This window comes from Staurois parvus, unplaced genomic scaffold (genome assembly GCF_062004578.1).
Source record: "Staurois parvus isolate SC_StPar_1 unplaced genomic scaffold, SC_StPar_1.0 ptg000172l, whole genome shotgun sequence".
NCBI lineage: Eukaryota > Metazoa > Chordata > Amphibia > Anura > Ranidae > Staurois > Staurois parvus.
In genome coordinates this window covers 12542375-12555103 of record NW_028317968.1, presented here as the reverse complement: position 1 = coordinate 12555103, position 12729 = coordinate 12542375, and the positions used below count along the sequence as shown (strand labels likewise).

At 40.5% G+C, this 12729-nt stretch overlaps 1 protein-coding gene across 1 annotated transcript in view; it reads left to right on the top strand.

Annotated features, from left to right (window-relative positions):
- The window catches only part of VAV1 (vav guanine nucleotide exchange factor 1), a 99038-nt gene that overhangs the window by 62142 nt on the left and 24167 nt on the right, over positions 1-12729 (top strand). Inside the window, exons 13-17 of the mRNA XM_089676701.1 lie at positions 996-1081; positions 4496-4628; positions 5038-5147; positions 9128-9229; positions 9312-9403. Of these exons, the coding sequence (XP_089532827.1) occupies positions 996-1081; positions 4496-4628; positions 5038-5147; positions 9128-9229; positions 9312-9403 (523 nt within the window). The remainder of the gene's footprint in view (positions 1-995; positions 1082-4495; positions 4629-5037; positions 5148-9127; positions 9230-9311; positions 9404-12729) is intronic.

The window sequence follows — 12729 nt, the reverse complement described above, 5'->3', positions numbered from 1 at the left end:
GCAGCTGAACACAAAAACCCTGATACTAGGCAATCCACAATAGATACATAAAAGTGCAGTGCTTAAACAGTTACAAATAATCATAAGAAAACAGTGAAAATGTGTCAAAAAATAGTCCATCCAGAAATAAAATAAAAGTCCCAGAGGCTGTGATGAAACAAAAGAAAACCAAAGACAGTTGTCGTGTCCCCAACCACTACTACAGAAGGCTTACCAGAAAGGCATGACCCCCTGTTAGGAGTAGTAAATTATGCTTTGTTAAACAATCCAGAAAGCTGGTCACTGGAATCCTCCTCCAGATCACCAAAACAGCAGATAAGGATCTTCCAAACAATAGACTTTAATTAGGGTAGCTAAACCATTCAGGATAAAGCTTGGACTTGTAGTGGAAAACATGCAAAGAAAGAATGCTCCACATAGTGTACAACCATAATCACAACATGTATGTAAAGTATGGTTGCACTCACATGTAAGAAAACATCATTAGGCATTGATTGGCGAAAAAAATCCAAATTTTCCAGTTTCCAAAATGGCCACCGGCCATTTGTGCATGCGCAGTTGTCTGTGTGCGTGGCTCCACCCCTTGGACTATTTTTTTTTACACATTTTTCACTGTTTTCTCATGATTAGAAGAATAAGGATATCTGAGCAAAATTCATGTGCCAAACATTCCTGGAAATGAATGGTCTTGCATGAACTAAGGCTTCAGCTATGGAAGATACAAATACAGAGAAAATATTGTGAAACCTTCTAATACAACATCAATATATAGACTGAAGTTTCCTAGTTCATTTTACAGTGATGGTTTTGTTACAATAAATTTAATCAGTGATATGGAAATCTGAGGGTTCAAAAGTAGGGTTAGAAAAATGAAAGGTCAGATGAGAAAAATGATGAATGTCTGCTTTTCTGATTTACCATTGAGTGCCCTCACTATTGTCTCTGTCATGTGAAGATGGTTAGCATTTTGACCGGGTATAATGTTGGCTCTTTAGACAGAATCTCTTGCACTTTATGGAAGACCAAAGACAGATGGTGAATTGAAGATCATTACTTCAGAGAAAAAGTCAAAACTGGACAGGTAAACTGATATTTCTCTCTCCACAGTGAATCCATGCTGAATAATTTGTAGTGTTGAAAAAGAGTAGCTCTGTATAAAAGAAATGCACATCAAATGATATCATAGCAAAGTAACTGAGGATGTGGTTCTGTATGTGCAAAGTCATTCATTATAATTATAGTGGGGCAGCCCCTTTGGTTAACATGTAAAGCAATCAAATATTATAAACTAACAAGTATCAGAATGCAGGCAGCTTGTGGTGCCTTCAAATAGGTTTGTTAATCCTCAGCTAGTTTTCTTTGGGCTTGGGAGCACCTTGGATCTAAGGCTCACACTCTATACAGAGACTTGATTCCTGCATGCACTAAGGAGTTAAGAGTCACTCCTTTCTGGAGTTGAGCCCTGATTCCAACATTTAACAGTCCAGTGTGAGCACCTCAGTGGTCAATAAAAGCTCCCACATTGGGATTTTTTTAATAACTTTATCTTCATTAACTTTTTATATTAAAAGACAAAAGAGACATAAAGGAGGGGATTTACTCAAACTGGAGCACTTCCAAGCTGCATGGTAGCCAATCAGCTTCTAACTTCAACTTGTTCAACTAAGCTTTGACATTAAAACCTGGAAGCTAATTGGTTTCTATAGAACACTGTACCAGATTTTGCACTCTCCAGTTTTAATAAATCAGTTTCAAAATGTTAAGATACAGCAAATAAAACATCCAATAAATGCTGGATTATAGTAGCACACAGGGGACTGACAACTCATGGGGCCCCCGGGCAATAGGGCATCATGGGGCCCCTGTGTCCTCGCCCACACTCAAATCACACCCAAAAAAGCCTATGAAAGGTATCAGTGGCATCTCATGGGGCCCCCTACTGTCCCCGGGCCCTAGGGCAGTGCCCGAGTGCTCAAATGGTCAGTCCGCCCCTGGTAGCACATGCACAATGAGAGTATATGGTACATAGAACATTGAGCCAAGAGAAAAAAATATAACCAATAACGGTCCAGCATAGAAATTAAAGTGTCTCTAAACCCACAACAGTAAAATCAGTAAAGCATGCTGGTTATACTCACTGTGGAACCTAAGGGATTAATCCTCTGTATTGTGTAAAAATGCTGTTTGATCCTGACTTCTCTGATCTTCCTCTTCTTCCAGTGTCCCCCTCTTATCTCCTGATAAGGCATATCAGGTATAGACACTCTGCACATGTTCAGTTAGGTGTCTATTGCTAGAGAGAGTTTTTTTCTCTTGGGAGAGTGCATGCAATCAGCACTGTCCAGACAGAGGTCACAGGTCCTGCATCTTCCAAGAGCACAAGCTTTAACCAGTGCTCTGCTGGACACTGATAGAAGTCATACATCCTCCCTCATTCCTCCTACCACTTCATCCCCCCCAGCCACTTCCTACTGTACCTTTACCCCCTCCCTCCTAGATTGTAAGCTCGTAAGAGTAGGGCCCTCTTACCCCTCGTACGCTGTCTGTCTTTGTTGTACTGTGCCATGTATTGTCCCCCCCTATTGTACAGCGCTGAGCAAACCCTTTGGCGCTATATAAACTCGTAGTAATAATAATAATAATAATAAGACCGCTCTAACTGCTGTTGAGAAAAGGTATTTAGCAGGCTATATTTACTAAAATAATTGCATTTCCATGTTCTGTGTACTGTGGGAGACCAGATATACAGAATGCTGCAGGGTTCTGGGTTTAGTAACACTTTCAACATAGCAGTAATATCAGGCACATATTGATATAAATATAAATCCAAGAACCAAGAGTAAATGGATATAGAAAAAACATCCTATGTAAAGATGTTCAAGTACAGTATATAATGGAAGACTGAAAAGCCTATTGCAGATTAAAGCATAAGCTCACCTTTCATAACATGTTACAGGTTGCATGCATTTTCAGGGTGTAACATGTTATGGATGGAAGCACCGCAACCCCCCCAACCCCCCCCCCCCCCCCCCCCCTCCGGCCGATCCCCCACTTTGACGGCTAGCGGGGGATTCCCCACCTCACACACACTAGCTGTCAAATTTTAAAAAACATGGCCATTCAGGTCTCCACCCGCCCGGCCACGTCACTCCTCAGTTAATAAACTACCACAGCGCTGTTCATTAAATCTTCCTGTCAGTTTATCTGCTTGCTCGTACATCCTGTACAGGCAAACAGATATACTGACAAAGCTGCAGGAGATCTGCTTGGCACCAGCGATCACTGGTGCAATTGTTTACAGGTTCCTGCAGCCAAAAAATAATAAATGCACATTTTTTTACCTGCAAAAAAATGTGCATTTATTATTTTCTATCAAACGGTGAACTAATCCTTTAAAATGTACAACTTCTTCGTATATGTAAGAACTACTGGGCTTTATGTTGAACAGAGGTTGTGGTCCTGTGTGACGTGAACCCCAGATATCTAGTAGGTGTTTAACAGACATACATAAACCACAGGGTGCCTGTGTTTTGACAGGTTCTTCATCATGGGGGGATACACTATGCACTACATTTTTAAAGTATAAGCCAGCCTTTGCTTAACCAGAATATTTCCCATGGACAGTACTGTTTGACCTTTAGACTAGAGATACTACTGCTCATGTAAAGTGCTGTATCAAGAGTCTGCTGTCTATAGCAGTCGATCAGATGCTGCTTCTCCCTTTCTACCTTCCACTGGAAAACTACAACTCAAATCTGACGTTGCTGTTCACAAAACAGACAAACACAAAACTTTTTTTAACGTATGGCTTATAAGTGCAGTTCATATCCGAGAGAATCATTTTTTTAAAATGAGTTTATAAGCTATAATTATTATTTCAGTGGTATGTAGATTAAATTGAAATGTACTGCAAAGTAAACTAGTCCGCAGCCTAAAGCTCCATAGACACAAGCCAAATATCGCATGAAATCAGCCTTTACAGAAGAAACTGGACGACTTTTGGCCCATGTGTACAGCTGCTTGTTCGACAGAAGCCGATCTCACGATCAGTTTCTGTCAAACAAGCATGTTGGAAAACAGCAGCCGATCAGCATCTGATCATCGCTTTCAGCCAAAGGCTGCAAGTGCTGACCGATGTGTTCCGGTGGGGCAGTCCCCCTGTCAGAACACAATGGCACAGTGGGGAGATCGCTGTACTAACATTACATAGTACAGAGACCTCCTACGTTTATTTTTATTTGAACAAAAAAAAAAATTAACCTGTACCAAGCATAAGTCTTCTTGCACTTTACTGTCTCCTTTTACCTGTATGATAGAATCATGTAACTCAGTGAGTGTATCAAAATATAATATTCTGTAGTGTATTTAATCAAAATTACATTGTAAAGCGCTGAGCAAACTGTTGGCGCTATGTAAATTCTGTTTTATAATAATAATAATAATAATAAATAGCCAAACAAACGTACTTATTCAGAGCTTTTTCTGGATCTTTCAGGTATGCCTTTCTTTTGGATCGAGCACTGTTAATATGTAAGAGGAAAGGAGATACATATGACCTGAAGGAATTTATAAGACTTCAGACTTATGAAATCCGTGATGACCCCTCTGGTGACAGAGACAATAAAAAGGTAGGCAGTCATCAACTATAGAAATATAGTCTCTGAATTTCTCTCACAAAAGATTTCTTTTGAAGTTCTAATTTCTGCAGAGTTTTATTAAGTAGCCAAGTTTCAATAGGTAGCCAATAACAGTTAAGTAACTGAAGGGGGCCCAAAAGGGTAGGGGGTAGAGAAGACTTCCATTACTCCTTGCTACAGAGTTAAGCAGCATGTACTTTTTCTATGAAATATTTTAAAATGCTTGCCATTATACCTCTGGACAGTAGGGAAATACATCAGATGGGGGAATATCACAGAACCACCAGAAGAACATGGCAACTGAATTAATGATTAATGGTCCTGATGCATGCTGAAAACAGAATGGTAAAGTGTGTGATTCAATAAAACCAAGCTTATCTTATATACAATTATTTTTCAGTGGGCTCACATGTTCTATCTGATTGATGCCCGAGCCTGCCTAGGATATGAACTCTATTTCAAGACAAGAGAGCTAAAGAAGAAGTGGATGGAGCAATTTGAAATGGCTGTGTAAGCATGTGACAACAAGACCTATTGTATAGTCTTAATGTATAGAAAAATGCATGGATTGCACCCTGTTATTCCACCCGTAAGTATGTATAGTTGAAGCCTGGTGAGATGCCGCACTCCCTGTCTCGAATACCGCAGCACTGGGAATCCCATGCCATACTTACTGACTATGTTCTTATCTACCTGGGAGTTCCAGGTTCCCTTGCTAGCCTTTGAATGTTCCAGTGGCCTTGTGACAGTGTCCATATTATAGAAAACAAATCCATCCAAAACAGGTTCAACAGCAAGTGTGTAGACTTGGGACCCAAGATATCTCACCAGGTACACAAGATAGTCCCCAAGACACATATTTAACTGTCAGTTGATTCCCCCCCCCCCACATTTACAAAAAAAACCCTAAAATATCAGTTTTGGGTGGCCTTGCCCTTTGACATATTTATGTATACAATAGGCATAGTAATGTCTAATATTCATGAAAACCAAATAAATTGAGAATGATCTGGGAAATCTTGTGCAAGTAAAAATACAGTTGTGTCCAAAATTATTCAACCCCCACTGAAATTGAGTGTTTTGGCCAGTTTGACATTGCTTTTGATCATTCAGTCATCTTGCTTACATTTACATTAAAGAGGCACTTGTAGGTCAGACAAATATAACATAACAGTTATAATGAAATAACCACAAATGTCTTTTCTGTGCTCACAGCATTATCAGTTTTATTCAACCCCCAAGTGACATTCAATCTTAGTACTTAGTACAGCATCCTTTTACAGTTATAACAGCTTTTAAACGTGAAGCATAGCTTGACACAAGTGTCTTGCAGCGATCTACGGGTATCTTCGCCCATTCTTCATGGGCAAAGGCCTCCAGTTCAGTCACATTCTTAGGCTTGCGCACTGCAACTGCTTTCTTTAAGTCCCACCAGAGGTTCTCAATCGGATTTAAGTCTGGTGACTGCGATGGCCACTCCAAAATGTTCCAGCCTTTCCTCTGCAACCATGCTCTAGTGGACTTGGAGGTATGCTTGGGATCATTGTCCTGTTGAAAGGTCCAACGTCTCCCAAGCCTCAGGTGTGTGACGGACTGCATCACGTTTCCATCCAATATCTCCTGGTACTGAAGAGAATTCATGGTACCTTGCACACGCTGAAGCTTCCCTGTACCTGCAGAAGCAAAACAGCCCCAAAGCATGATTGACCCTCCACCATGCTTCACAGTAGGCAAGGTGTTCTTTTCATCATAGGCCTTGTTCTTCCTCCTCCAAACATAGCGTTGATCCATGGGCCCAAACAGTTCTAATTTTGTTTCATCAGTCCACAGAACACTATCCCACAACTTTTGTGGTTTGTCCACATGGCTTTTGGCATACTGCAGTCGACTCTTCTTATTCTTTGGAGACAGCAAGGGGGTACGCCTGGGAGTTCTGGCACGGAGGCCTTCATTACGCAGTGTGCGTCTTATTGTCTGGGCTGAAACTTCTGTACCCACATCTGACAAATCTTTTCTCAGTTCCTCAGCAGTCACACGGGGACTTCTCTCCACTCTACGCTTCAGGTAGCGCACAGCAGTTGAAGTCAGCATCTTCTTTCTGCCACGACCAGGTAGCGTTTCAACAGTGCCCTTTGCCTTGAATTTGCGAATGATGCTTCCTAAGGTGTCTCTTGGTATGTTTAACATCTTTGCAATCTTCTTATAGCCATTGCCCTTCCTGTGAAGAGAAATCACCTCTTCTCTTGTCTTCCTGGACCATTCTCTTGCCTTCACCATGTTTGTAACCACACCAGTAAATGTCTAGAAGGAGCTGAGTATCACAGTCATTTTAAAGCTGCCTAATTGGTGCTTATTATGCTTGATTGCTGCTCGGTGACATCCACAGGTGTTTTCAATACCTGATGGAAAGCACCTGTATGAACCTCTGTTCTTCAGAGTGGTAGTCTTTAAGGGGTTGAATAATTGTGGCAATGAAGAAACCACATAAGAACCATTTACTACTGTATTACATAAACAATTGATGTCATTTTAGTTGCATTTGGGTAGTTACAACGTCCTTGTAGGATTTGATTCTGAATACAATTCCAAATGTACACTATAGTCCCTAAACCCCTTTACAGCATTGGGGGTTGAATAATTTTGGACACAACTGTATGGTTGTGCACAGCAATAAGACACATTTTATCTTTACTCTTGACAGAGCAAAAACTCAATTCACACACTATAGGGTGGAATTACTAAAGACAAACAGATTGTGCACTTTGCAATTGCATTTGCACTCATTTTCCCCAGACCTTAGTAAATGTGGTATAACTTCACTTTGTGAAAAATACCCAATCAGGTGCAACAAAAAAGAAAAAACATTTTTTTTTGCTTGCACATGATTGGATGATGGAAGCAGTATGCAAAGTGCACAGTATATTTGCCTTTAATAACAGCCCAAAGATTCTAAGTTAATATTATTGGCACTTTGCCTGGATGCTGGTGTGAGAAGCAACAGCCAATAAGAAAAGTTAATTGGCTACTCCAAATCCCACTTACTTTTTTTCTTTTTTTTTTTTCCAACCTACATTGAAAATGTTAAACAGAAACAGGCTAGTTATGAAATCTATGACAAACGCGGTGCCCAACCCTGCCCTTCTCACCAACTTGTGACAAAGGACCAGGCAATTTCACACTGTGCTGTGCTGCATAACAATACCACTCTCAGTTGTACCCTGAACAAAGATTTTCCAGCTCATGGGACCACAATCTATGTGCCAGCAGCCTGGGAGCGATTGTCTCTGGGTCTGTAACACACACTGTCACCAGAGACCGGTATATTCAGAGGATTATTACATACAGTAGCACTCTTCAAGAGACAGGGATTCTTTAGTTTGCATGAAAAGCTTTAGAGATAAGTTTAACACTTTTCAAAATAGGGTTTATTAATAAAAAGTGCAATTAAAATATTTACAGATGTTACAAATAAATAAAGAAAACAATAAAGTAACAGAGAAATAATAGAAAGGAGTTAAGAAGGCAGAATACTTGCAAAGTCCTTTTTTTTAGCAGAGTCCAATTGTAGAAGCAAAAATGTCGCCATGGCTCTCTTGGGTGTTCCTTGGTTGATGGTAAAACGAGAGCTTGCTTACTAGATCCGGTCAGTCCCTTTTCTGTAATATCAAAGGGGTGTCGCCAGAGACCAACTGACCAATAATCTGGTTTAAGGGATGGGTGCTGGGAGGCCACCATGTTTACGGCCAATTCCCAAATACAGTTTTACACTAATATTAATAACCTCCAATACATGCAGGTGGTATATTAGAAAATAGAAAAATATTATTCAGAATTATATTTCAAACCCAGGGATACCAAACACAGTGTACCTTTGTCACCCAGGCAAGAGGAGACTGCCTTCTCCCCTTTTGTATGTGCTAGGGTAGTCATATATGACCTTGATTTAATTGGTATGATATTCCCCATTCAAATATATACTTCATATTAATGTGTCCAGTTCCTGTTGAATTCTTTGAATTGTATGTGGAATTGTTAGGTTGTGGAATAGACATTTTATGGCACACTCTGCATTTCTAGCGCTTAAATGGCCTTACACGTCATGTGCGACAACTTGACTAAGTTATTGTGGTTTTATGATAGGGCAGAGGAAAGTGTTTTTCATGGTACATGGAAACAGACATCCTGCCAAGACTAATTAGCTGTTTACAGCTCTGGCCAGGTCTGGACACTGTCTATTTGTGTTTTAATTAAGATAAGAGGTTCTTTTGAAGTTCGTTAAAAGTTACAGCTACAAATTCCATAGTTTGCAAATGGGGGGGGGGGGAGTAAGAACACTGCTCATGAGACCTTAACAAGATGGCTGTTGCGTACAGCTTCCATGTCTATATTGCACACAATCGTTACAAAACCCAGCTTGCAAACAGCTCCACAGTGGTGTATTTCTTACGACTCAATAAATTTGAGTATTACTAGCATTTTTTCTCTTACAGATCCAACATTCACCCAGATCATGCTCATGCAAATGGACATGATTTTCAAATGTATTCTTTTGAAAGCACAGCTACATGCAAGGCCTGTCAAATGCTATTAAGGTAAGACAAGAGTGTGTATGTGATGGAGCACTTACTGCTCCATTGTCATCTGGTCTTACATGCTCTTCTTTGGCACCTACAGGGGAATATTCTTCCAGGGGTACAGATGCTCCATTTGCAGAACTCCTGCACACAAGGAATGCTTGGGCCGAGTGCCATGCTGTGGGAGGCAAGGTAAGGGCCAAGTTGTGATAGATACATTTTTATACATATAATCAGGTACCAAAAATTGTAGATATTATGTAGATTCTCAACAAATGATATGTACGATATCATTAGCGTGGCCAATCCATTTAATTGTTAAACTGGCTCATCCAGGCAGCAGGATTGATGTTCAGCCCTTAATAATTTGTTACTAATATTCTGTGCCTCCTTATCACTAGTACAACACATACAGTAGGCTGTAAGTATTACACTAAATGTTACTTTTCCACACAGGAGAGACACCTTATGCTGGATTTCTACTTTGCCAATATAGGTCCTGGCCTATAGCAGAAAACTACAACAGCTACCTTTATTATTATTATTATTATTATTATTATTCTTATTATACAGAATTTTTATAGTGCCAACAGTATAACAGCTGGATTTCTACTTTGCCAATATAGGTCCTGGCCTATAGCAGAAAACTACAACAGCTACCTTTATTATTATTATTTTTATTATACAGAATTTTGATAGTGCCACCAGTTTGCGCAGAATTTTACAATAAAAAGTGGGACAGTACAATACAGTAGGGTTAAGAGTGCCCTGCTTAGAATCTAATAGGATAGGGCAAGTGGTACAAAAGTTAATTACTTTGAGGGATGAGCTGATGGAAGAATTACATTTCAGTTGTTAGGCGGAATAGGTTTTCCTGAAGAGATGAGTTTTCAGGGATCAAAATGGTGGTCAAAATGGGAGATAGCTGGACAGAGTGAGGTAGAGAGTTCCAGAGGTTGGGAGATGCTCTGGAGAAGTCCAGGAGCTGAGCTTGGGAGGAAGAGACAAGGAAACTAGACATCAAGAGGTCATGGGAGAAGCCGAGAGGACAGATTTGATGATATTTGGAGAAAAGATTGGTGATGTAGCTTGGGGCAGAGTTGTGAATGACATTGTATGTTGTGGTTAGCATTTTAAATTTAAAAGAGAAGTATGGGTTAAACTTTTTTTTTTTGCAATATTTGAATCCTAGTGAACTGCTACTATAAAAAATGCTTTCCTGGCCTGACAATTGTAAACCCTTTCTTGTGAAATCGAAGAAAATACCTGTGGGAGGGGATAAGGTTTCTCATGCAGTGTCAGCCCAACATTTAAGTCGGTATCCACCCCTTTCTTTCTCCTCTGTATGACCGACATCAGCTCCAGGCAGTCTGCGCACTCCCAGTGCTTCAGCTCCTCTTCCCCTCCTCCATCCTTACAACTCCCAGCCTCTGAGTTTCCTTCACATTCATACAGGTAGCAGCTGTTTTTCTCCCCACTCCAGTCCTGCTCTCACTGTCAGTAACACAGATAAGTAGAAAATCTTTCTCAGAAGTGCTCTCCTCTGCAGAGTGAAGCAAGGGTTTGGCTGGAGAACGTTTAGGTATTGATTTAACTACAGTAAAGTCTGCTGGTGGTGCAGCTCAGCATACTGTCATTTACCTCCATTTTTTGTTGACAGTGTCATGTCACAATGCATTGAAAACAGAGGCACATGACAAGCATGCTTGTTCCAGCTTGGGGCTCGGGGAAAGTGCGGCCACATCTCAGAGCAGAATGAGGGGGCAGCTCACTCCAGATGTAACCACCCACTCCAATATTTCAAACCCAAGGAGGATCATAACTGCCCTAACCAGGACTTGGAATGGGGACACAAAAACAGACAAACAGACGAAAGAAAGGAAAGCTGTTCTGTGGTGAGGGTAGTTAATACTATTTATTTGTACTATCCCATACTTCTCTTCTAATTCTCTGGTCATTCGGAAGCCAGAGAAGGGATTGTCAGGGAGGAGTGGTGGACACTGAGCGGTGGTTGGTAAGGTAGATGAGTCTGACAGCAACATTCATGACAGACTGAAGTGTGGATAGCCAATGTAGAGATAGGCCTATTTGAATGGAGTTGTAATAGTTAAGGTGAGAGATATCAAGGGAGTAGCTTGGTGGTCTCATTCGTTAAAAAGGGGCAAATTTTAGAGATGTTGCAGAGGTGAAGTCTACAAGTGATTGGATTTAGGGCTGAAAGGACAGGTCAAAGTCTAGATTACATCTAGTATCCTGACATGATGGGACTCATAGTTGTATTATTGATCCTGATGGAAAGGTCAGGGAGGAGGGTATAGGCGAGGGAGAATATTACAAGCTCAGTTTTAGAAAGATTTAATTTTGTAAGTTATTAATGTGAGAGGAGACTGATGGAGTGAGGTGAGGAGCAGAGAAATAATTTTGAGTGTCATCAGTGTAGAGATGGTATTGGAAGCCCTGGGAGGGGTTACCAAGTGACCAAGAAAGGAGGTGTAGATAGAGAAGAGGTACAAGAACAGAGCCCTGGGGGACTCTGAAAGAAAGAGGAGGTGGAGAGGAGGAGAAATGGTTGTAGGTAACACTGAAGGAGTGCTGTGATAGATAGGTGGAGAACCAGGAAAGAGTAGACTGGAGTAGAGTTCATTGAGAAGGAGCGGGTGGTCATCAGTAACATTAATTAACTGACTGGTTGCATACACCTAGAACAATTTTGTTAAGAGAGTGGGGTAACAGTTTGTTCTAATTTTATACTGATTGGGTCCAAGCACACTTAAAGAGTAAGACAACCACCCATTTTAATCTTTCTGCCCTGAGCTCTGGTTCACTTTGTGTAGCTATGATGTCTGATCTTGTTAAAGCAATACTAAGGCTAACAATTTGACTGAGGTTGGAGAAAGGCAGCAGAAGACAGTGGGCTGAAAGGTCCAGGCAGTATAATTTCAGCCCTCGTGACATCACAAAGCAATTATAATGTTAGATTACTGAACTGCTTTACAGTCTTGGACCTTCCAGGGTCCAAACATCCTTATTGCAGCTCAATTCTAGAGGCTTTCTAATGTGCGTAGCTCTGCACAGGCATGCTTTTTCCTTGAACCCAACACATGCAGTCAGCCCTAAATGTGGTCTGCCTAACACCCACTCAGCATAGCATATCTCCTGAAAAAGAAAGCATTAAATTATATCCCACACGTTGACACAACAAAACCCAACCGCCCTCTTACTTAAATTATCTAGACTTGATTATTACATAATATTTTGTTTTTAATCAATCCAATGTTCAGCTGTAGGAAACAAGCTGGCAAGTCAGACAATAATAAATCTCATAAAATAATGATGCATATTACGTTTTAAAATAGTAAAGCAATTTCAAGAACATTCTCTTGTTTATAATAGTGGATGACTTTTCCAAAACTTTTGACATAAATTAAAAGTGTATAAGTAACCTGTGAGGAGAGAGATATGGGTGTCCTCAATCCTGACTTGACTTTTAAAGATGGAAGATGGGGGGCTGCTATCCT